This window comes from Saccoglossus kowalevskii, chromosome 4 (genome assembly GCF_978046115.1).
Source record: "Saccoglossus kowalevskii chromosome 4, keSacKowa6.1, whole genome shotgun sequence".
Classification (NCBI taxonomy): Eukaryota; Metazoa; Hemichordata; class Enteropneusta; family Harrimaniidae; genus Saccoglossus; species Saccoglossus kowalevskii.
Window position 1 is genome coordinate 41,094,651 of NC_140644.1, and position 26,878 is coordinate 41,121,528.

The window sequence follows — 26,878 nt, forward strand, 5'->3', positions numbered from 1 at the left end:
CAGTTTTTTTCTCATGGAATGAAAATGAATTTATTCAGATATACAAGTTGTACATAATTATACTGCCAACTTACATTAAGAACTGTAGGCAATGGGTAATAGTGATCCAGTTTTGGTTTAGTGCCGATGTATACAAGAAATGTTTGCTACAGTAATTTGAAAACATCACTCCGGATTATTTTATAAGTAACCAACTATTTTAATGCCTTGCAACCCCTAAGCATACCAGCTGCTCCAATATTGATATGTTTTCCTGAACTATCAACGCATTCATTTCTGCTGTGTTAAAGGAGTAAAAACCTTTGACCTTCCAGCCAATTTTTCCCTTTTATATATATACCGGTACATAACCTCTTGTCCAGAGGCTAATTGAATATAACCGAAATGCTGAGGGAGATTAATGTCACCGCCATCATGTCATACACTAGGTCACCCCCCCCCCCCCAACCTTTTCTGCGTAATTTCTTTGAGACAGAAATAAACAAGGCACAGAGGATCTTATGGTAGATGCTGTCAAGGACTGAATAAACTTTGATTATACTGCTTTTTTATATATTTTCCTTTTAATAAGAGTTTGTATGAAAAATGTACAATTCTTGACACATTGGTCATCATTGATGACAGACATGAAAACATACTACAAATGATCTTATTAAAGATTTACAGCCCCATCTATTCCTGCAGGGTTGGTACATTTGGTGGTAATAAGTTGTGTCTGTTATGAAACATGGCTGCATTTTCAAAGTTTGATGTGAATGTCTTTTTAGTTAATCGATAAGACAATGTGCAAAAATAAAAATATTTGATGTCCTGGGTGCAACTACAAGGGCCATCAGGGAGAGAAGGTTGCAAGAATATTGTAGTTTTCTATGGTGGCAGTGAGAAAGTCAACAAAACATGTACTGTAAAATGACTAATTTTCACTGGGTTTAAATTTCACTGATTTACCATTTCAGGCATATTCAGTGGGTTTTAAATTCACGGTTTCGTCATTTAGATAATGTGTCCTATGCTCAATTTTACATATTCACTGTGCTTTTATTTAGCGCATTTTTCCAGTCAGCGAAATAAGCTAAATTAAAACCCAGTGAATAATTACCCACTTTACAGTACTTCATGTTATGATTAACTCTCCAGTATCTCAAAGTTATCATCCAAGATATTAGTCGCTTCCTATAAAGTACTGGAAGAAAAACAAAATCCATCTGGGCACTGACGGGACTGTCAAATCGCCACACTTGTGAATTTCTCATGAATCAGGAACTAAAATAACAGTTTCCTCCTCCTCACTGCTACCTGCATCTGTTAGGGAAAATTACAAAACAATAGTGTATATACTGTGAAAGACTTTATTTTCACTAATTTTTGACAAGTTGAATGTAAAATATAGGAAAAAAGGTACATTCGCTGGATTTTATTTTCACTGAATTATTCCTTCAGCGAAAATAGCAAAATTTAAGTATTTTACAGTATACTGAACTCTCTTGCACGAGAGACTATAATACGGTGCTTTATATTGATGATGTTGTCTTATAAAACTTTGATATTCAGTGAGTGTTGAAACCGAATGTCGTCTTTATATCAATAAATAAGTAATTTCATCAAAACAATCCAGTCCCTATTGCAATTAAAGTAATATGGTCAAAAATGATTTTTTTTAAATTTGTTTTTCATCATTTTGATTTTTTTAATATGTACACTTAATACAACCTTTGGAAGATGTTCCCACAAATAAACATAGATGTGTATTATGTGACTGTACACGTGTATCATATACATCCAAAATGGCATCCAGTTTGCATGTGCACATGACCCCACATACAGGTAATGTACATGCACAAAATAACTGATTTGCTACAGAAGGTTCAGAAATATGACACCTAATGGACGGAAAGACAAGTCCCTGTATTGGGACTTTTTAAACCTAGCGATTATTTACTTAAGGTAGAGATGCAGTTTACCCGACAGGTATTTTAATTAGTTAATTAGGAAACCAAGATGACCTCCCTTTTTCGGAAAGCTTATTGTCTAAATTTTAAAATTTTGTTTTATGGACACTGTAGTATGAAATGTGCACAAAGATGTGCTTTTTTGGTCAAAAGTGATTTAAAAAAAATTAGCTTCTAAACCATGCTTATGGGTACATCTGTTTACTGTGAAGAAAGTGTCGTATTGAAAATTGTCTACCAGTTGTCAATTTTACAGGGCAGCAGCTCAAATTTCACTACTTCACGTTTATGCAGAAATTAACACTCAGGCTAGTTGTCTGTACGATTGTTGTAATACTGTTCAACCCAAAACAATGCCCCGATGGCATTTTGAAGATAAACACAATTTCAAAACAAAAGCGTCTAGGAGCTATTTTTTTCTGGGATTTGCACTAAAAAGAAGCTGAGATAATTGCTAATTTGCATAACAATTCACTCAGTAAGAAGTTTGCTGATGCTCGTAATTAAAATGGCTGTAACAGTTCCAAATTTGAATGTATTATCGTTTTGTTAAAAGTTAAATATAGTGCATAATATGGGGATTCAGACGTGTCTTTCTGACTCCTGTGTGCAAAGCACAAAAAGGCAGTCTTTGCAGTTAGTGTGTGTGTGTGTGTGTGTGTGTTCCACTGATATCTCAAGAACCATACATTGATTTTTGATGAAACTTGGTGCATAGATGCTCTGGGCCAATGCTCAGATTTAATTCAGTTTTGGTAAAAATCCATGCATATTAATTACCTAATTTGCATGATAATTAGCTGATTTTTAGCTGTTCCATGATTGTTCCACTAATATCTAAAGAACCACTCATTGGATTTTGATGAAACTTGGCACATAGATGCTCTGAACTAATGCGCACATTTGGGTATGATCTGTGCAATATTAATTACCTAATTTGCAGTTTTTGATATTTCAAGTAGTAATCACATTTCAATAAAACTTGGTACATAGATGTCATAGGACATTGCACAGACCTGGTAGTTTTCAGTGTAATATCAGTACATATTAATTACCTAATTTGCATAATTAATTAATTTTCAGCTTTTGATATTTCAAGTAGTAATCATCACATTTCAGTGAAACTTGATACATAGTTACTTAAGGACTGCCGAGACCTGATTACTTTTGGGGTAAATATTTGTGCATATTAATCACCTTATTAGCATAATTAGTTAATTTTCAGCTATTCGCCTGATCATCATATTTCAATGAGAGGTAAATAATTGTGGATATTAATTACCTAATTCACATAATTAGTTAATTTTTGCCATGAATATTCATGAACTGATATATTAAGAACCACTAATTGGATTTGAATGAAACTTTTATAGAGTATTCATCATCACATTTCAATGAACCTAGGACTATGCAGAGACCCAATTAGTTTTTGGTAAATATTTATATTAATTAACACTGATATCTCAAATTACTGATTATCACAATGGAATAAAATTTGGTACATAAATGCCCTAGAACATTAGACAGGCCCGATTAATTTTGGGTTGAAATTTGTTCATATTAATTCTCTAATAATAATCATAGTTTTTTTGTTCTAATCACATTTCAATGAAACTTGGTACATAGATATTACATTACGCTCAAATCTGTTACCTGATTTACATAATTATTTTTCAGCTATTCCATAAATATCTCAAGTACAAGTAATCTTGAATTAATTTTTAATGTGTCTTCAATACTCTCAGCACACGGAAGTTCTTTCTAAGCTTTTTTTGATTCATTATTTATGTACAGCCTTGCTAAATCTTGATAAGCATTCAAAAGAGAGAATGTTTGAATTTGTTATCTATATTTTAAAATCGTTTTTGAGTATGTTCCACTATTCACAATTCTACAAAATTTTAACAGTCTATAGCCAAGACTGTTTGGATAATAAAAAGCAAAAAAAAAAACAAAAACAAAAAAATTTCAGTGCCCACAAACCTGCATCTCTACCTTAATTCCTTGTATTTGCAACTCTGAACAAGTTTTTATGACATACCTTTGACTTTTTTGGCAGCATGTTTTTTTTTCTTCTTCCTTTTCTGTTGGACAGGTTTTACTCCTTGCACGTCATCTACCAGCCAAGTATTATGGCCACCTTCCCCGACTTGAACCGTACCTTTGCCGAGCACCACTAAAGATTCTGCTCTGTGAATGTTAAGTTCTTTTTCACCAAAGACAGGAAATTAAACTTTTTATTATTATTTCTTCTGTACAATTATATTTTATAATGTTATATTAAAAGAACAGTTTTGTTGTAATTGTAGATTTGCATTCTGTTACCATGGATACCAAAATAATGTGATCATACAAACCATTCTTTGCAGGACAATATCTCTTGAAACATTCGTAGTAGGGTTTGTTTTGACTGCAGCACTTTCAATCCCAACAGCCAAGCACCACAATTTGTTTTCCAATACCCCAATACCGGTAAATAGAAATTCAATTTAATATGGCTGATATCATGAAAAGTTGTCATCTATATTCTAATCATAACTGGTAACTGTTCACTGATATTTCTGAATCGTCTTGCAGATGGTGCTCTGTGGACATTTTGTGGGCAATGTTTCTCAGATTTGAAGCAAGGGAATTGCATGAAATATTAAAATTGCATATTTTTTTTAATCCTGAGTATACAATTTAATTTTGAAATTCAACATCCCGTCAAATATAGAGGGATTTTGGAACACTGCTAAGAAATCTTTCAAAGCATACTGCAATGTTACAAGGGAAATTGATTTATATGTATACATTTATGTATGTACCATAATTGCAAGACACAAAATCTAAAATTAAGATAGCAGCCAGTAATAAGCGTGATTCGTATCAATTACATCACCATCACAAAAAACTTTCTACAATAAAGATAGACTTAAGGTTTGTTTAAATTGGTGTACCTTGTCTATTAATGCATACTTTCATTAGAGTAGCAAGCTCAAATTGATTGCAATGAGCACATTAGGCACATCTTGATGTGTATATATCACTACACAATTCTGGGTTATGACAGCGCATCATAAATAAAGGATACTGATCTTTGCTGTCTTCTGTTTCATCCAGTGTTATTTCTGGTATTTCTACCTTGTCGCTTACATCCACTTCAGTAACATCCCTCTTAAGATAAGTAACTTTTTGTTGTCTCTGAGTTTCTGCAAATCCACACTTGTTTCCAGATGCCCTATAAACAATAATAAAGTTAGTAAAAGTGATTTTGTGCATCATAAAAATATGTCAATTGCATTGGCAAAAGAGTTGTAGGTCTAAATGGTTTACAGCAAGTCTTGGAAGTATTGGGGCAGCCAATTTGCAAAAATGCGGTCAATTATACTAGCGAAATCATTTGGCTGTCAAAGTTTATTTTCTCTCTGATTTGTAAAATGTAAAATGTGAAAGCATTATATGTTCCCTACTGCGATATAGATTCATCCAGAGTGGACGCAGCCACAAGTCGATGGCAGCAAGATTTGAGCCAGTGTTCTATACACTGTTATTTACTGTGTAATGATATGACAAATATTTTCAAATAACAAAAAAAGTCAGAAAATATTGTAGCAGTGAACTACGGTCCTGAAGTCACAGTGACTTTCCCCACAATACTGAAGTCAGTGTAAGTCAAGTTAAGTTAAAATGTCATAACAAATCACCCTTGAATATTTCATAGTAGACATTACCTTGCTTTTCTGTCATTTTCCAAAGCTTTTTTTATAAGATCTGTTAATTCTGACACTTTGACAATTGCAGTCTGTGTACACCTAATAATCTACAAGTAAAAGTTTAATAATAATTTACTAATATTACATATGCATGTACAAGTTGTCTTCTGACTCATGGACAATATTACAGTGGTCCTAACATAAGCATCTGTATATGAAGGTGTGGTTTATAATAGTACAGTGTATACCTGGTCTTTTACAAGCAGCATATCACCACTCATGTGTGCTGTACATAATTCTCTGTGAATATTCATGCTTAGAATCATGCTACCATCCATAACACACTCTTCCCGTTCAGTTGGGTCTACCAATAAATATTTCCTGAAACAAGAAATCAGAAATGGTTAGTTTCGTATAAAAATTGTTCTTCCATTTGTCCTGGCACCATTTTGGCACCATGTGACAGAGTGTGGAGTTTTGACTTTTTTCACCTTCCACAAATACCATATTTGCTCTATTAATAAACTATGCAATTAGGTCAAGGAAGCGGTGTATCTGCAAGTCACAATTCAGTGTACAGCAAATAAGATAGGTTGGCTTCAATTCTTGTGTTGCCATAACAACTGTTAGTATTGCAGCGATGGATACAAGTAAATGTGGCCACAGTGTGCATCTTCATAACGCGTTGTCTGATTGACAACCCAAATAATCTCAATTTATCTAACATAAAATAACATGCATGTACTTGTATTGGAACAGTATTGTTTATACCCACTTTCACAACATGACTATTCCAGTAGTTGAAAACAAGAAAGAAATTGGAAGGTTTCATCTGCATGTTTACACTGTCAGTGTAAATAAGTTAGGTAGTTGCAAAGTATTGTGGGTAAACTTACCCTTCATCAAAATATGCAAATGTGACACTAACAGGAAGATGGTGTACACTGAGTGAAACAGGATCCCGGTCTGCTGCTGAATGCTGTCAAGGTAACATTGTAAACCAAAAAAAAATTTATTCTAAATAAATTTCAAGCTTTTCACAAGTAAGAGGAAAATCCATTCAAGAGTTCCTTGCAGTTAGAACATCGAAAGCATCTCTGCTAAACAGTGACATTATTTTACTACAAATTGTTGAGTTATTCCTATAGCAAAACTCGTCCCAATGATGGTACCACACATGCACATACAGACACAAATAAGACTTGTTTCTGGTCAACTTTAGTCAGTTCAAAATCAAATAAAAAAAAACAAGTCATTGAAAATGACACAGTCCCCGTTAAATTTTTGAAAGGTCTCTTTGTGCTCATATTAAAGCGGAGGGGTTGTCACGTGCATGTTCTTGAAACTTGAGTCCCAAGTGGCATATACAACAGATTATTTATTTACATCAAAACACGTGTTGCGTGATGACCTCTCCGGTTTAAGACGGCAAAGAAAAACAGATCAAAAGTGAAAGCATGTCCAAGTTATCACATTTTAAACAAACAAGATGGCCGCCAGGTGGCCATATTTGATCAAATTGCAAATTGCAAAATCCATTTATGACATGCTAAATATCAATGAAAATGATACATGGGTGACAGAGATATAGTAATATTGCCACAAATAAAAACAGCCGTTATTCAGCCATCTTTCAAAAAACAAGATGACTGCCAGTCGGCCATTTTGAATCAAATCGCTAAACCACTGCATGTGCATATGTCCCACATAAAGTACTAGGCACATGCAAAGAATGAACAGAGTCGGTCCAAAGAATTCTGAGATACGACTCCGGACAGACGCACAGAGGGACGGAGACCGAATTATAAGTCACGTTTTCAGACGTCGTTCGAACGGGGACTAATAAAAATAAAACAAGTCATTGTTAATGACACAGTCCTCGTCCAAAATTTTGTGATCTGATATATCAATTTGATGCTGATGAAGTCAATGAGGTTAGATTGAAACCATTAATAGGAGATGAATTTGTAAAAAATATGATTTAGTGCTTTTACACACGAAAACCACGTGAAATGGGAAAATTATGACGCTTAGTGGAGTTACGATAATTTATTAAAGATGGCGGCAAACACGAGGGTTTCGCTGTAGTTTTCTGCGGTTTTCGTCTTGCAATCGACCAATTTCAGACCATCGCCCTCAAAATAATTGATGAAATAGTTTCGGGACCCATCAACATTAGAAAGGTAGAAACTTAAAGCTAAAATAATGAAAAAAAACCGGCTGTTACGATCTGACCTGATTCTAGTTCGGTAAAATAGGGTAACTTGAAAAGGATGGAACTGTAGCTCCATGGTTTCGCGTTAACACCACGACGAACAAAATAACCGACAGCGAAGCTACAGAACTGCAGCTAGGTTTCGTTCAACACAATGGCAACAGCAGACTGCAACCTCTGCGGTTGATCCACACAACCACAACTTTCAGAAAAGATTTCTGCCAGTCACTAAATTCCATGCAAACACGATTTCGTCTGTCCTAAGAGTTCCACAACATCCATAACCACTTTAGTTGAGTCTTTGGAAAGAATTCAGTCGATTTAACAGGAGAATCGACCTGCCCATACAGACGGAAACAATTTGACTGACCGACACAGAGATGCACAGACTTATTCATAAACAAAGTTATTCCTACACTATACTATAGATGGCGCTCTCACTATAGACCGCCACAGTAGAGTTTTGGAGGCTAATTTGCATACATTTTGGCAGATCGACTTCTCATGAACAAATTACCATCTACACTCATCAAGGCATCCACACACCAAAAATCGAGTCAAACGGTTTGGCGGTTTTTGAGAAGAAGTAGTGCACAGACAGCTAGATAGATGCAGGACAGAAACCCATCCCATCGGCTCAGCGGACCTTTGGTCCGTTGAGCCAAAAATGATGATTTATAGTGCTTTTACATAAAAATTGGGCGTCAGCTAGCAATAGTGAATTGAATCACAAAAATAATGTTGGTGCAGGTGTATCTCTTGGCATACTACCTTCGTACTACCTTGCATTCAAGAGAAAGTAGCATGGGTACCATGAAAAACAAAATGGCCGCCAGTCAGACATATTTGTTCGAATCACGAAAAAAATATGACGTGCACCTAGAACCCAATATGTATGATCAACATATCAACTTTGATCTAAATTGGCCTAGTCATCTCTGAGAAACAGCTTCGGACATGTAAAAAATTACGATTTAACGCTTTTACAGGAAATGTGGGCGTCTGCCAGCCATATTGAATTGAATTACAAAAATCATGTTGGTGCAGATGTATCGCTTGATATACTATCTTTGTACAAAATTTGAACAGAAACATTCATTGCATTCAAGATAAAGTAGCATGGGTACCACGAAAAACAAGATGGCCGCCAGTCATGCATATTTGTTCAAATCACGAAAAAAAAATGATGTGCACCTACAACCAAATATGTATGATCATCATTTGATCCAAATCGGCCCAGTCATCTCTGAGAAACTGCTGTGGACACGTTTAGGTATCAGAAATAGCAAATTTTACATCCAAAATAAAGTAACTTGACGTGCATATGTAAGACATTATGTATTGTCTTCATGTAAAGTTTGAATGAAATCCGTCAATGGGTGTCCGAGATATAGCTCCGGCCGGACGGACAGACGGACGGAACGAACCCAAATTAATAGTCCCCGTTTTCAGACTTCGTCCAAAATAGGACAAATAAAAAAACAGCAAAAAAAACAGAACCGAAAATAGACTTACTACTTGTACGTCTTCTCCCACAACACTGACGTCAGGACGGCGAAAATGCGACAGTGCTGTAACTGCTGCCATGGTAACACAATCCATAATATTACCATCATGATTTAATACATGTATATCTATTCTTATTTCCCATACCTGAAATAATCAAAGAACTGATCTCAAAACAAGACTGACTGCAGTTGACTCAATACACTACCACAAGATTGTGCTCTCTAAGCAGATAATACACTATTGATACTTGACTTGAGATTAGCTGTGACAATTAGTTTTACTAATTCACTGACACGTCTTTGATGCAACAGAAAATCACAAATTAATACAGTGATTTTGAAAAAAACATCTTACTATTGTTATTGAAATTCACATACATACAAGGGAAACTGATCAGAGTCATCCATACACTTATTTACAATTTTTGGCGACTAACCTCCCTAACAGTCAACATGCTGACAATGTGATTTGGGTGGGGGGGGGGGGTCTAATTTGACTCAGGATCCCTACAAAAGCAGTCCTTCTAGAAGGTGCACTGCACAAAAATATGACCAAACTTAATGCTGTTTTTTTTATAAATATAGAATATAAGCATGTTGGTAGGATGGATTAACATAACTTACCTTTTCTCCTGCTACAATACACAAGGATTCTGTATCAATAGCTCGGGAATCTCGTACAGTCTTCTCTAAAAAACGGATTATCTCAATTCCAAACTCAGATTGTCTGAGCAAAAAATCAAATAAATCAAATAATTACATATAGACTATGCAAGAGTTCTCAAGTATAAGGAATATAATATATAAACCTTGAACATGAACAGATACAATGTATGTATAACTGCATTCACTAAAACAAAATGACCACCAGTCAGCCATTTTAAGTCTGATTAGACAAACAAAGTGACATGTAATAAGGTCCCATAAAGTTCAATGTGTATAAACAAGATCGAGACGCTGAATTGCGGAAATGCTTGATTTTGATGAATTTAAAACAATCGCAATTCAGCCATTTGCAATCTGTTAATCAAATGAATAACAATGCATATTTGTGACATGACGTATGTCTGATGTATAAGTAGAGCTCTGGAACTGCATTTGTTAAAACAAAATGGCCACCAGTCTGCCATTCTGAATCTAATCTGAGAAACAAAATGAGGTGTCTCAATGACCCAAAATGTCAAATGTCTGATGTCTGTTTTAACAAATCTATCCATACATAACAGTAATCTGGCTTTGAATGACAAAAATGCTTGACCTTAATAAATTAAAACAAAAATGACCGCCATTTGAATGAATCTGATCTTAAAACAATTGTATGTGCATGGGTGTGACATGATGTAAGATATATATAAAGTTTGAACATGATTGGTCAAAGCCACAGACAGCCTGCGCACACCTGATATAACAAGTCATTGAAAATGACAATCCCCGTTCTCTTTGTGCTCGTCATATTAAAGCGGAGGGGTTGTTGCGAGCGTGTCCTTGAAACTTGAGTTCCAAGTGGCGTATACAACAGATTGTTTAATTACATCAAAACACGTGTTCAGTGTAGTAGTAATATGGCCAAAAATAAAAACAGCCATTATTCGGCCATCTTTGATCTGATTATGAAACACACTGATATGTATGATGTATGTGCTAAATACGAATGAAAATGGTACATAAATTATGGAAATATAGTAGTAAGGCCTAAAAGTCAGATGGCTGTCAATCGGTCATCCTTGACCAGATTTTGAAACAAATTGTCATGGACATGCATCCTAACATTTATAAAGTACATGTATGTGCCAAATTTGAATGAAAACTGACAGAGCACGTCCAAAATACCGCATAAAAAAACAAAACAAGATGCCTGCCAGTCGACCATCTTTGATCCAATTGCGAAATAAATTGTACTGGACATGTAACCTAACATGTACAATCTATGTACCAAGTTTGAATGACAACTGACAAAGCATGTCCAAAATACAACATTTTCAAAAAACAAGATGGCTGCCAGTCGGCCATTTTGAATCGAATCGCTAAACCACTGCATGTGCATATGTCCCACATAAGGTACTAGGCACATGCAAAGAATGAACGAAATCGGTCCACAGGATTCTGAAATATGACGTTGGACAGACGGACACATGGACGGTCGGACCGACAGACTCAGGAACTCACGGATGGTCGGGACATGTATCCTAACATGTATGATCTATGTACTAAATTTGAATGAAAACTGACAAAGCATGTCCAAAATACAACATTTTCAAAAAACTAGATGGCTGCCAGTCAACCATTTTGAATCAAATCGCTAAACCACTGCATGTGCATATGTCCCACATAAAGTACTAGGCACATGCAAAGAATGAACGGAATCAGTCCAAGGGATTATGAGATACGACTCCGGACGGATGCACAGACGTACAGACGCACGGACGGAGACTGAATTATAAATCCCCGTTTTCGGACTACGTCCGAATGGGGACTAATAAAATAAATGCTATATTTACAATATGGGGGCCGCCATCTTGAATGACGCATAAATCTAAATAAGAGACACGTTGGAAATAAATAGAACGCGTTGCGCAGAGGAATCGCGAGGAATCACGAGCGAAGCGAGTGAAAGTACAGCAGAATACACCGCATCTCGAGATGCGGTGTATTCTGCTGTACTTTCACTCGCTTCGCTCGTGAAAGTACGGCCGCAGGATACACCGCATCACTCGTGAAAATAACTTCCATACGCAACGAAAGCCATGGGGAGGGTGTGGGATTCTGTTATTATTACATATGTTCCATATTTGATTATTTCGTATTAAAGAAAGAACATGCAAACCGGGATGGAATTTAGGTCAGGGAACCCCATTGCCCATTAATATAGCGCGTGTCAGTGTAGAACGCGCCCGGAGAACGCGTGTCACTGTTTGTTTGAAATTAAAATAATCAGACGTCTAATCTGAGTCACTGTCCGAATAAATAACTTGTTGACGTTTAGTTAGGACCACGACAGGACCAGAACTTGAACTGGACGACTATGATACACAGTTTATGTTGAAGTTAAAAGTTCCGCCACAGAATTGTGCATTGGCAAACATGCCGTGCAACTGCGGTACTCCACTGATGGGATGACTTTCGTAGACAGCGGTGGTCACTGAGCTGCACGCTACAACTCCGTGTGTGATGTTGCTTGCTGGTCGTGAATTGACTGAGTCTCGATTACCAGTTAAAATGTTGCTCTTTTGGCCTTGGTAATTTTTATTTGGAACTGAGTAACGCCGCAACGCCGCCAGCAGAAACCTCCTGGTATCTCGATGCTGATGGTTGTGGCTGCATAATAGTCGCTGATTTTACTTCTGGTGGATCTTCTGAGAGCCCTTCAAGGTTTATAAAACTCAATTTCCAGGTGGTCAACATACATTAAGTTCTCCCAATCGTAGTATTCCATGTGATGTACATCTAACACGCCAAAAATGTTGCCTGACGATTTGAACCGGACAAAAATAGCAGACGAAAATGTGTTTACAAAATAAAAATAGTTCGGTAGCCAAAGGAAATACCATGTTCATTTGCATATCGACCGTGAAAATACCGAAAACATTATTGCATGGGTGATATGCAAGTTAGTTTTTGTCAAAATAAGTGACTGGCTAAAGGTACCATTACTGTTGTTCAAATTTCATATCACTCGGCAAGTATATTCATGTACCCCAAGAGAAAAATATCCTACTTCTTTATATTGTTTATTTCTGCTATGTTTCGAAAAACGGTACTCCTCAAGGGACTACTTTGTTTGCTCTCTGACCTCATTTGCATATGAGGTGTGGAAATACCGATTTTGATTTCAGGAACGAATCAAAATAAACTGCAGTATATATGTAATAATTACTAGTATATTGCATAAGTGAAAATGTGTGATGAGGCTGTGTCACAACACATTTTATTTATTTCCAACATGCCTGGTCGGCGCCTCTGATTGCGTTTATTTTGTAATTTTATTTTCAAAATGTATCACTGGCTACGTTTGTTTTGTTTTATGTTTCCCTCTCATTTTTCGTCCGGCTGCTGCCAATCCAATAATTCGTCGCCACATATACTCAGACAAGTGATTAATCGTCATAGTCATTATACTAGTAGTTTAAGTCCAATTGATTTGTGGAATTCAGCTATGTGATGATTATATGTGCAGTTTTGTTTTGCGCACCCAGACACGAGCAAAAGTTAATGTGATAGATTTTCTGAACTACAGCATTCGTATTACTTATGCAAATTGAGTAAGGGTCATAGTGCTCGTTGCGTTCGCAAATACAACAAATGTAACAAATTGTAAGTGTCAAATTATTTTGAGCGCCGTTCGGAAGAAATTTAGTCAAAATCACTCAATACATATCACGATTGATTGACCAGTTATATAGCTGCTGTTTATACATACAATGTAACATCATCGTTACTTCAGCGGTCGGTTGACAAGCAGACGATGTTTCTGAAGCCTGCCATAGCAGGAGCGAGTGAACAAAGGCAGGCGAACGAGCGAACAATAGCAAGAGCAAGCGAACAAAAGCGAGCGAAAAAAAAGCGATTGGTTTCCGGTCAGGAATTAAGCGATAAGCGGTCGGGAAAAAAAAGAGATAAAAGCGGGAGGTTGGGCAAAATGAGTACTGTAGCCTTTATTCTTTGGTAACATCGTATTGATCGTATTTTTGTTAGACATTACAAGTTTATTATCAAAGCTAGTAAACACTGACCTGCCAGGTTCAAATAGTGGTGATGCCATCGGTGATAGTTCAACATTAAAATATAAACCACCTTCTGTTGGACGATTCTGACGAGGTTCAATTATTTCACACGAGACTTGACATAGTACCCTGTAAGTACAGCATACTTTTTATCAAAATTTTCTTAACTTAAAAAATAAACATGTTTGTGACTGAAAATATTCAAAAACTAGGTTTGTATGGTATTTATAATATGATATTGAGTTGCATAAAGGTTTACCAGTACATACAGTCAAATGCAGAAACCTAAAAACCAAAATGGCTTTTAGATTTCAAATTAACCTATTGAGAAATGGTCTTGAAACAATCATGAATTCTAATTAATACTAATAAGATAACATCATCTAATTAGCATTTTCAAGAAGTGCACTGATAAACTAAGGTACAGTTTTTTTATTTCACTGTATCAGTTCATAACATGTAGTTGAGCACCTTTACGAGAGGATGCAGAAGATGCTATAGATACCTTGTATCTCCAAGTTGAACTTCACAGTGTCCCAAGTCTTGACCAAATGATATCTTGGCATTTCGGAAGTCGTAAGCTTGTCTGCCATCAACTCTCTTCAAAAAGAGAATAAATTAATCATAATTTATGAATGTGAAAAGCCATTTATAATTATTTGAAAACACTTTTCTTCAATGGCATAGTTCCTATTTGTATTTAGCTGAATTAATATAGGATACAAAAATATGAATAACAAGCCATGCATTGCACAGTCCCCGTTAGTTATCAAATTTAAGATATATAGTTATGTTTATAGTAATATAGCTGGAATACAACCATGTCAGGAATATGATTGACATTTGTATCTGATTGTCAAACAAGTACTTGTCCATATTGAGAGATATTGCTCTGGAACAGCATTCAAAATCAGCTATTTTGAATACATGTATATATATAACATGATCATGTATAATGAATATATAAAATTTGAATATAATCAGTCAAAGCATTTAAGAGATATGGCTCTAGAAGCCCAATCATTAAAACAAAATGGCCGCCAGTCAGCCATTTTGAATCCAATCTGAAAAATAAAATGACATGCATCAGGAACCTGTAATGTCTAATGTGTGTTATAAGTTTGAACAAAATCAATCCATAAATGCAAAAAATGCTTGATATTCGAGGATTTTAAATAGCTCAAAAATAGCTAACTTTGAAAAGAATCGTCAAACCAATATATCCGTATATTTGTGACATGATGTATAATGAATATTAGAAATTTGAACATAATCAGTCAAAATCAAAGAAAGCTTAGAAAGAACTCCCATGTGCTGAGAGTATTGAAGACACATTAAAAATGAATTCAAAATTACTTGTACATGAGATATCGATGGAAAAGCTGAAAACTAATTATGTAAATCAGGTAACTAATATGAACAGAACAGAACAAGCAAATTATGAATTATTATGCTAATTAGAGAATTAATATTAATCAAAATTAGGCCTGTCTATTGTCCTAGAGCATTTATGTACCAAATTTTATTCAAATGTGATGATCACTAAGTGAGATATCAGTGTTAATTAATTATGTTAATTAGGTGATTAATAAGCATAAATATTTACTAAAAACTGATTGGGTCTCTGCATAGTTCTCTTTAAAAGTTTCATTAAAATCTAATTTGTGGTTCTTTATATATCAGTGGAACATTATGCAAATTAGGTAATTAATATCCAATTAAAACTAATCAGGTGTCTGCATAATCCTAGAAGATCTATGTAGCAAGTCTCATTGAAATATGATGATTACTCCTTGATATATCAAAAACTAAAAATTAATTAATTATGCAAATTAGCTAATTAATATGTACTCGTATTATCCTAAAAACTATCAGGTCTGTGCAGTGTCCTATGACATCTATGTACCAAATTTCATTGAAATGTGATTACTACTTGAAATATCAAAAGCTGAAAATTAATTAATTATGCAAATTAGGTAATTAATATGTACTCATATTATCTTAAAAACTATCAGGTCTTTGCAGTGTCCTATGACATCTATGTACCAAGTGTCATTGAAATGTGATGATTATTACTTGAAATATCAAAAGCTGAAAATTAATTAATTATGCAAATTAGGTAATTAATATGTACTCATATTACCCTAAAAACTATCAGGTCTGTGCAGTGTCCTATGACATCTATGTACCCAATTTCATTGAAATGTGATTACTACTTGAAATATCAAAAGCTGAAAATTAATTAATTATGCTAGTTAGGTAATTAATATGTACTCGTATTATCCTAAAAACTATCAGGTCTGTGCAGTGTCCTATGACATCTATGTACCAAGTTTTATTGAAATGTGATGATTAGTACTTGAGATATCAGTGGAAAAGCCGAAAATTGATTACTCATTATGCAAATTAGGTAATTAATATTGCAGATTTTTACCCAAAACTAATCAAATCTGCGCATTAGTTTGGAGCATCTGTGTGCCAAGTCCATCAAAATCCAATGAGTGGTTCTTTAGATATCAGTGGAACAGTCATGGAACAGCTAATTATCATGCAAATTAGGTAATTTTACCAAAATCTAATCAAATCTGCGCATTGGCCCAGAGCATATATGCACCAAGTTACACACACACACACGCACACATACATACACACACACACACACACACATACAGACACACTAACTGCAAAGACTCTTTTTGTGCTTCGCACACGGGAGTCAAAAATACAAGTCAAAAAATTCTCTTCTCCCATAATTTCCATATTAAACTCTGGGAATGAATTGAAATGTACAATGTTGTTGTTACAATGGGGTTAGATGGAAGGTGCAGTCTACTCATAAAACTAAATGTCCTTTTCCGAAGAATGTCATCAAAAGATCTAATATAAAGATTAACAAACATATGTGAATATGCCAATAATATAAAAGGGACTTGGAAAGTCATTAATAATATTATAAAAACAAGCCATGCATGGCACAGTCCCCATTAGTTATTGAATTTAAGATATATAGTTTCGTTTATAGTAATAAGCTGGAATATAAACATGTCAAGAATATGATTATGATGATTGTTTAACATTTAAATCTGATCGTCAAACGAGTATTTAGAGATATTGCTCTGGAACAGCATTAATTAAAACAAAATCTGCCATTTTGAATACATGTATAATGAATATTTAAAATTTGAACATAATCAGTCACAGCCGCAAGATATGGCACTAGAACCACATTTATTGAAACAAAATGGCCGCCAGTCAGCCATTTTGAATCTTATCTGAAAACAATATGATGTGCATCAAGGTCCTATAATGTCCAACATATATACCAAGTTTGAACAAACCATCTGTAAACAGCCGAGAAATGCTTGATTTTGATGATTTTTAGAACAAAAATGGCCGCCATTCGGCCATCTTGAATCAGATCGTGAAACTAATTGACGTGCATATGTATAATCAGATCGTGAAACTAATTGACGTGCATATGTATAATATCATGTGTGATGTATGTGTGAAGTTTGATTGTGATTGGTCCAGGCATTTTTAAGATACAGGTCCAGACACACGGATGCACTGAAGCACGGAGGTCAAAACATAACTTTTTTTCTATTTTTTTACGTTATCATACTTTAATATTATATAATCACATATATATTTATTGATGTAAACCAATAGAACATTTGTACTTCTAAGGATGCAATAAAGTTATTATTATTATTATTAAGTCCCCATTTTCGGTCTGCGTCCGAACGGGGACTAATAACTGCAGTAACTTAGTACATGTATCTATTTAATGTTTAATTTATTTTGTCAATTATTTCACTTTTATTTCTCTGTATATTATTTACCAGGACCTTGCCATGCCAAAATCATCGCATCCCCTATCTTGTTGTTATATACCCTATATATAAAATATGTTTTTGAAATGCAGTCCCTCACCCCCTTGGCTATTTTCGTCGCCGGAGCGATTCACGTCCCAAATTTTGGTTATCTGGGCGTCTCTAATAACTACCCTATCTAACCACTAGACTGAATTAGCTAAATTATGAAAAATTCATAGAAGATTGGGCGAAAATCGGTCGTTTTTAGCCTCAACATTTTTTTGCTCGGAAACGCAAGGGCGATAAGACTCGATTTTCAAGAACACAGATCCCTCGGATCGGACGGTTTCTATTGTTTCGAGTTTGTTGTGTGTCTAGAAACATAACAACTTTGTTTTTTGGTGAATATAGAACATGCTCTGTTCCAATAAAAGATTTTTATATGCAAATCGAACAATATTATTAGTTCCTTATTGTAACGTCTCCCATATAAATAGTCCTCTACTCCCCAGAATTTGACAATGGTACTAACCCAGAATTGACTTTCTGTTCAGCGCGTCTTTGATTGTAGCAATGTTTACGCCACTGTACGAAAATACGCACACTCGCGAATTTGACAACATTCACTTTAGCGTTTTAGGACAGTGGGAATAGAAGCAAATAGATGAAAATGCCAGTTACATCACTCATGAAGATTGATGATTCGATTGCTGGCCGGGATAGATGTATTAAGTGTTCATTTCTATGCAATATGTCTACATATACAATTCTCAATTTCGATGTATAAAATCATATCGCTGCTGTGGACGGTGACGGCTGACAGATTGTTTTGGTTCAGTGGCTCTCTTGGCATGGGCAATTGATTTTTAGGTTTTTATTTTTTTACTATTCTGACGTTTACTTGGTCGTATTTTGTATATACCACTCAGACACTGACAACAAGTAAGTAAACGGGGCCAGGCATAGTCAACATGGGACTCTGAAGGCCTCGAAGAAAGCGTCATCTTACAACATTAATGAATGAAATTTACATTACAATCTCATGCTTCCGAACAATCTGATATTTATGCTGGATAACAAAGTATACAGGTACTGTCTACGATATACTGGTACTGCAAAATGGAAATAACATACCTATTTAACCGTTGTTGATTTTTGTACAAAATTCCAAGAACACAAAACAAACAACTGACAACAATCGACAAAACAAAAACACTACACAGTCACTGTAGCCACACCATTAAGAAAAAGATACTGTGGAACTTATTACAAATGTAAATACAAAATAAATGTCAGTGAATACAATATTTATTAATTTGCAGCCTCCATGGACAAGTTCACAGCCTCTAATATTGCAAAACCGTTAGTTGTGAACTGAACTTTAAATCTCATCAGGATTTCCACATGAAGTTACACAGATAGAAAAAACAAGCAGCCTATCGGCTGAGATAGCTCCGCTGTTAGCAATGCACATTTCAATTAAAAAACTGAAGACATCATTAGAAAATTAACAATATGAATTGTATCAAAGCAATCGGACTTACAGTTTTTAACAAGAAGTCGAAAATATCACTTTTTACCAAAAATTACAAAAATATTCACCAAAATAAATTAATTAGAGAATTGAATATATCATCACAAAATGAACAAATCTGAGAGAGGTCCACATGTAGTACCTATATATGTAATATCAAAGCAATCGGACTTACAGTTTTCAACAAGAAGTCGAAAATATCACTTTTTACCAAAAATGACAAAAATATTCACCAAAATTAGAGAACTGAAGATATCATCACAAAATGAACAAATCTGAGAAAGGTCTACATGTAGTATCTATATATGTAATATCAAAGCAATTGAACTATTGGTTTTTAACAAGAAGTCGAAAATATCACTTTTTACCAAAAATGACAAAAATATTCACCAAAATTAGAGAATTGAAGATATCATCACGAAATGAACAAATCTGAGAGAGGTCCACATGTAGTACCTATATATGTAGTATCAAAGCAATTGGACTTGCGGTTTTTAACAAGAAGTCGAAAATATCACTTTTTACCAAAAATGACAAAAATATCCACCAAAATTAGAGAATTAAAGATATCATTACAAAATGAACAAATCTGAGAGAGGTCCACATGTAGTACCTATATATGTAATATCAAAGCAATTGCACTTGCGGTTTTTAACAAGAAGTCGAAAATATCACTTTTTACCAAAAATGACAAAAATATTCACCAAAACTAGAGAATTGAAGATATCAACATGAAATGAACAAACCTAAGAGAGGTGTACCCAAGGTACATATACACCAAGTATCAAAGCATTCAGGCTTGTAGTTTTCAAGAAGAAGTCGAAAAAGTAAAACATTGACACGGACGACGACGACGACGGACAATCACTCATATGATAAGCTCCGCTCGACAAAGTCGACAGCGGAGCTAAAAATGCAATATTAAGACAGGGAAAAATAATGCTTTTTTGTCAAGGCTATATCCTAAATTCTCTTATTTTGGGGGTATTTTTGTGTGTACATGTATGCATTAAAATTATCGTAACTTCAAATGTAATCATAGTACAAATGTAAAGTAAACAAAATTAACGAGTCATTTTGGATTTGTTGGAAAAGTAGCCGAAAAGCTGTGACATGGTGCAATTGGTGGTGGGAATTGCCAAGCCAGTTTATAAAACAAGCCAGTAGGCTGGTTGGCGATCATGTTTTCGGCTGTTGCCATGGTACGACATGAACGTGAAGCTAACGTCGGTTTATAACTAAAACCGGGCTCCGTATACGAAGTTCGCAAAAAAACGTTCAGTCTTTAGAAGTCACTTTATTTTATTGCTAGGACGTATTCTGCTGTTAAATTTATTATTTCCAACCGTTTTTTGATAATATTTTTTAGATTGAAGGCAGCATTTACAGTTCATTTATAGTTCAAAGTTGTGTTGGGATTACGTTGATACAGTGTAACATTGTTGGCGCTGTTGATCAGTGTGCAACGTAGCCAACATAAAACAAAACATGATTGTATTACTAGTAACACTGCTATTACAAGACTGGTGGAAGGTAATAATTTTGGAGCGAAAGTATTAAAAAATCAGTTGTTGGCTGTTGCCATGGCAGTGGTGAGCGAGAATTTTTTTTTCAATTAGTGACAGTACGACCTGCCTGTCAAGTATGAACAAAATCAGCCAAGCCAAAAAAAATACAGAGCTGTTAAAAGCCGCTAGTGAAAAGTTACCCCAACTTTGAGGTCAAGTTTCTCGGTAATGAAAATAGACATAAAACAACCAGTAAATGTATGCCCACAATCAGGCTTAGTAATCCTAGAATTGTAGGATGAGATACATTTGGCGCGAAGGTATTCAAAAAATCATTTTTTGTTGCTGTTACCATGGAAACCGTGGGCCAGAATTTGTTTACAGATTTTACAACCTATTAACTAGAGTGAAGGTGTGACTTGCCTGCCAAGTTTGAACCAAATCAGCCCAGCCAAAAAAATCAGAGAAGAGTCAAATTTCTCAGTAATGAAAAAAGATATCAAAAATTCAAATAGTAACTTTGTGCCCACACTCAAGCTGAGTAGAATGAGCTACGTCTGAGGAGTTTTATCCAAAATTTGTAGAAGGAGATACATTTGGCACAAAGCTATCCCAAAAAACTGGCTGTTACTATGGCAATGGTGGGCCAATTTTTTTTTTTGAGATTTTACCTAATAACTAGAGTGATGGTGTGACCTGCCTGCCAAGTTTGTGGGAAATAGGCCAAGCCAAAAAATCGCAGAAGAATTAATACGTGAAAACACTGGAAATCACACACACAGACACACAAAATTGATTTTAAGGGCAATCCTAGCGGAGCAGATCGCCAATAGTGAACAAAAATGTTTGTAAATATTACTGACCGCAAAAGACGCTCATCGCGAAGTGGCTTGTTTAGTTAAAAAAAATAGTCACAATGTATACAGGTGGCAATGCTTGCTGCCTCCTGTTCTATGGCTGTTATATCTATCTGCTTTTAATTTTAATTTATTTTTGTATGTCAAATTTATCGCTATAAAAATAAAAGGCTTTGTTATTGTCTATAACATTGTAAACAAATATTTTCGCCAAAGCCGCAAAGTGTTTTGTTTAATAAACAAAACATGTGATATTTAATAGTCATATGTCAACATCGAAATTACATTAATATGCGGGTGGCAATCTCGATGTGGAAAACCACGGTTACTAAAACCGTCGAAAAACGAATAAAAGACAGGTTTATATTTATTTCTTACCCGCCTATTCTTAATACATGTCAGAATAAAATCTTTTTCTGCGTTAGATATAGCTGCTTTCTTCATAGTGCACATGTAGCATGTTGTCACAGCCAGCAATAGCTTGGAACAGGAAGTACAATTATCATGTGATTTGCCGGGTGGTGGTGACGTCATTGATAAGCGAGTTGTACCTACAACGAAAAATATTATTGGACGGCAGACAGTATTTATCTCAGCTGCCAATTCGTTGACCAATGAGGACGACGGTAACGACAGAAAAACTCGATAATCAGGAAATCACATGACTGTACCTCCATTTTCTACCGAGGCGAGGTTATTTGTGTGAAGTCTTCTATTCAGCTCGTTGCGCAAATTGTGATAATATTTGCCTTCATTTTAACGTTAGTAGAATCTTTAAAAAAATGACCGCAGAACAGCCTATCTACACGCCATTTTTCGGCGTCATGGGTGCTACATCAGCCATGGTGTTCAGTGGTGAGTGTGACGTATTAGCGTTGGTTTTTTTTCATGATTTGCTTTGCTTGTAATTTGTATGATGTCGATGATCGAACCATGTCATTTTTGTCCTTGGTGATCTTGTGATTTTGACATCAGAATATCGACTCGCGAGTCGCCTGAAATAATATTAATATAATTACGGATATATTACATGCGATACTTTATTTACTAAAAGCCGTACACTAAATGAAAAAAAATGGGGAACTTGAATTAGTTCGAAATCACCTTTCACCGAGAATATGAATGAAATCAGTCATTCATCACAGAGGCCGCCACTTGATATTTTTACAATGTAATATATAGGCGATATTATCTTAGTTGCAATTAATGTTATGTTATCTTATTTTTTTTTTCAATTTCAGCTCTGGGTGCTGCGTATGGTACGGCTAAAAGTGGAACAGGTATTGCCGCCATGAGTGTTATGAGGCCGGAATTAATTATGAAATCAGTTGTTCCAGTAGTCATGGCTGGTATTGTTGCCATTTATGGTTTAGTCGTAGCACTGCTAATATCAAATGGACTTGTTGATGATGGTTCATATACTTTATTCAAGTAAGTTTTGTAACCAGATGCATCAATTTATATTTTTTTAGTCAGTCAAAATGCTGTTTTACTATGATTTATCAAACTGATAACTCCTAACACACCATTTCTATAAATATTATATTCTGATTGTGTTCTCTTTTTTCAGGAGTTTTGTTGATCTTGGTGCTGGACTGAGTGTAGGTCTGAGTGGTTTAGCTGCAGGTTTTGCAATTGGAATAGTCGGAGATTCTGGTGTTCGCGGGACCGCACAACAACCACGATTGTTTGTTGGTATGATTTTGATTCTCATCTTCGCAGAAGTGTTAGGTCTCTACGGACTTATAGTCGCTTTGCTCCTAACTACTAAATAACTTTCACCACTGATGTTGCTTGTTTGTTTGTCTGTCTGTCTGTCTGTGTTACTAAGCCTTCCTGGGATCATAGAAGACTGACCTCATCAAATCGTGACAATTGTACGATTAAATTGTAGAAAACATTTGAAGAGTGGTCAACTAATGAACTTTTATTGTTTCTTTGTCTTTTGTATTATTTTGAATCAATGTAAGGTCTAAAATTATTTAGTTCTGGCATGAAAAAGAATGTTTATGTTGCTGTACTTTTTTTTGTGTTAAGTATAAACATTGGTACGTAATTCTGAATGTATAGAAATAATTTTGACATACCGTACCACAAGATGTGTAGTGAATCATGGTGCCATCATTAGTACCAGCATCTCAAATTGAATGTCTATCTTTAGACCCCTATAGCCTTCCTTGTAGCCAGATGTTCACATTTCATTATGACTGAGAAACAAATACTGTTCATCATTTTTTTATAGCTAATATAGACAATTTAAAAAATGTAATCAATCAACCAGAAGTGTGAATGTCAATCTTTACATTATTTATTTGCCTGAACCAAAAAAAAATCATCTTCGTTGAATTGAGTGACTGAATGTACTCGCATGTATAGATAGTGTCCATTCTTAGAGAGCTTATCTCTTAGTTTCATTCATTATGTGTACAAAGTCACCACTGGTGGAAATGTGTTATAAATAAGATTATACAAAAATTGTATGCAGATGAAAAGTAATAAAATAGTGATACATGTATTTCTTTTGGTTGGATCAATTCTTTGACTATTCCAATGTTTCAGATGATTACTTGACTTGCTATTCTTGTCAAATATTATGTGCAGAAATCAGTTGCAGATTTTATGAAGTCATCATCAAGGAGAACTGGCCATTTACAGTAACGCAAGTGTATTTTCATGTATTTTCTCTGGTAGCAATGACTCATTGACATGCCTGTCATTTATCCAAGTGCATGTGCTACAAATAGAGCAGGTATGGTGTATTATAAAAAAACATTCTGCTCTAGCACAGAGCAAGTGACGCTAATGCATGTAGTAAACATTACAACAGTTCACTTGATTTGTAATGAACAATTTTAAATTAGAACAGTATTGAGAGATGTATACTCTGGTACTGGTGTTTTCATTGTAATTGTGTTTAGAGTTAATTAATATCTCTTGAATGATAATTTTTATTGAAAGAACTATTAACATGTGCCATCATGCATATAGGGGAATAAGTTTTTGTTCTGAAATTATTCTGAATGATTGCATTCCTAACCATGCAGGTATTTAACCATATGACCTTTGATCTTTGTAATACCAATGTCATAAAAAATATCGGACCTATTACCATGGTGACATTGTCATCTGTGAGCAGACCTATTACAGCTAAGTGTGGATTCAGTCTGGCCTGTTTTTGAGACACTCTAGATCCTTAGACTGTCGACAGTCCCTCTGGCCTTAAGTGTGTGTGTGTGTGTGTTTTTTTTTATTAATATTAATCAAACGCCGTAGGCGTTTGCGAAATGCCGAAGGCCCAAGAGACTGTTATAGCCTGCTGCGCCACCACTCGCCACTGTAGAGAGATTCTCCTGTAGCGTACCATCATGATTGACAGGCAGAGTGATGTCATAAAAATGCTAACCAATCACAAGTCACGCAGTCCCAGGTCAATAGGAAGTAAAAAAAATTGAGCCACCAGACGATGCAATAGTTTATAAACTTCGTTCAGTGCACTGCTTTGAAGATGGCTTGTGACGATGCAGTTTCGCTGGCGTTGAAGAAACTTGGGTATGAAAGTATTCGACCAATCCAGCGACAAGTCATTGATGGCTATTTGCAGAAGAAAGATGTTTTTCTCACAGCGCCGACTGGCAGTGGCAAGTCGCTGACTTATGAAATGGTGCCATTCCTGCTGGACAGTATCGGTGACTTGTAGTTCTGGATAATACTTGGCAGAAAACGATCTATACTCGGCGAGACGATCAAAGTCATGCGTGACATTAAAAAAACCCGCGATTTGACCTTTGCATAACAGTTTAACTCCGCCCATATGCAAATTATTACTACGTCATCGAGATGCATACATAATTAATAGCAAGGCCAGTCCTGCAGGCTATAACAGTCTCTCGGGCCTTACGTCCCTCGCTTGAAATGCCTTCGGCATTTCGCAAACGCCTGATTAATATTAATATTAATAAAAAAACCACACACACGTAAGGCCAGAGGGACTGTCGACAGTCTATAGATCCTTAGCATAATGGGATAACGAATTGTGCATGAACACTTAGTACGGGCTAGGAAAACTCTAAGTATGGATTAAATCTGGTCCGGATCCCTTAGCCCATGCTATGAAAATTGGGTGACCGCATAGCACAAGAGTTAGGTGCGGAATTGTGCTTTTTTACTAGTATACCAGCTAATGTCAATGTATTATCAATGGGAGCTAAATTATATATTTAAGACAAACACTGATGAATACATCTATAACTAGCAGCTAGATCCAAGGTCAGTGTATAGTTAGAAAACTAGTCATCCTCTGACAGACCAAAATTATTTTTTCAGCATTTATCCAGATATATATATAATATATATTCAGTAATTTTAATGAAAAAAAAGTACATTTTTCTTAGTAATAATGACACCTGTTCAATATGATTGATCCCCACGATTGGGTGCAGGAGCATAGAAGTTTATAATTAAAATTATTTTCCATAATAAACATAAAACCATCATAAATGGCCTTATAAACAGCCTTTCACTTCATAGTGTTGTGGGTGGATTAAACCTGTGATTATTACTTTCTGACCATCTAGTTTGCCGTTCACCATGTCCATTTCCATATAAACAAAAGCTGCAGCCAATATCAGATTTGACTACTTGTTTCAAGCTGTGGCACTTGGAAACGAGTACATGTGGCAAATGTCCAACTGTCTTGGGTAATAAGATTGGCTAAATTTCAACTAGAAACTGGTAAACCAGTATACCTGTATGTACGAAGCCAGTGAATGTTATTCAAGCCAAAGAAACTGCATCTATTTATATAAATACACATGGACAGAGAATATTTTTTTTGGAGCACTAAATGTAACAAATGCCCGACTGTCTTTGATAAATATACCACACCAGCTACATAGTGCCAGACGAGGAGATGGGTAGGTAATGAAAAAAAACATTGACTGAAGCCTTGCAAAGGACTGAATTGTTGTCAATAGCAACAAACATACTGGGAAAGTCAAAGACAGTGAAAAAACACAGGCATATAAATACTAACTTTCTAGGATCTTTATTGGCTCCAAGTAATCCAAAGTAGAACGA

General features: G+C 35.3%; 2 protein-coding genes across 2 annotated transcripts; one reads left to right on the forward strand and one right to left on the reverse strand.

Annotated features, from left to right (window-relative positions):
* Positions 1-3: 3 nt before the first annotated feature.
* LOC100369178 (exosome complex component RRP45-like) lies at positions 4-22,294 on the reverse strand. Its single transcript, XM_002734788.4, has 11 exons — positions 22,181-22,294; positions 14,594-14,688; positions 14,098-14,217; positions 9,992-10,094; positions 9,375-9,512; positions 6,541-6,623; positions 5,893-6,025; positions 5,663-5,751; positions 5,023-5,169; positions 3,991-4,139; positions 4-1,302 (listed from the first exon to the last, which is right to left on the reverse strand). Exons 1-11 carry the CDS (start codon positions 22,253-22,255, stop codon positions 1,250-1,252), a joined length of 1,185 nt encoding a protein of 394 aa, XP_002734834.2. The 5' UTR covers positions 22,256-22,294; the 3' UTR covers positions 4-1,249.
* Positions 22,295-22,467: 173 nt separating this feature from the next.
* On the forward strand, positions 22,468-24,079 carry LOC100368883 (V-type proton ATPase 16 kDa proteolipid subunit c-like). Its single transcript, XM_002734786.4, has 3 exons — positions 22,468-22,657; positions 23,044-23,233; positions 23,373-24,079. Exons 1-3 carry the CDS (start codon positions 22,585-22,587, stop codon positions 23,575-23,577), a joined length of 468 nt encoding a protein of 155 aa, XP_002734832.1. The 5' UTR covers positions 22,468-22,584; the 3' UTR covers positions 23,578-24,079.
* The last annotated feature ends 2,799 nt before the right edge of the window (positions 24,080-26,878 follow it).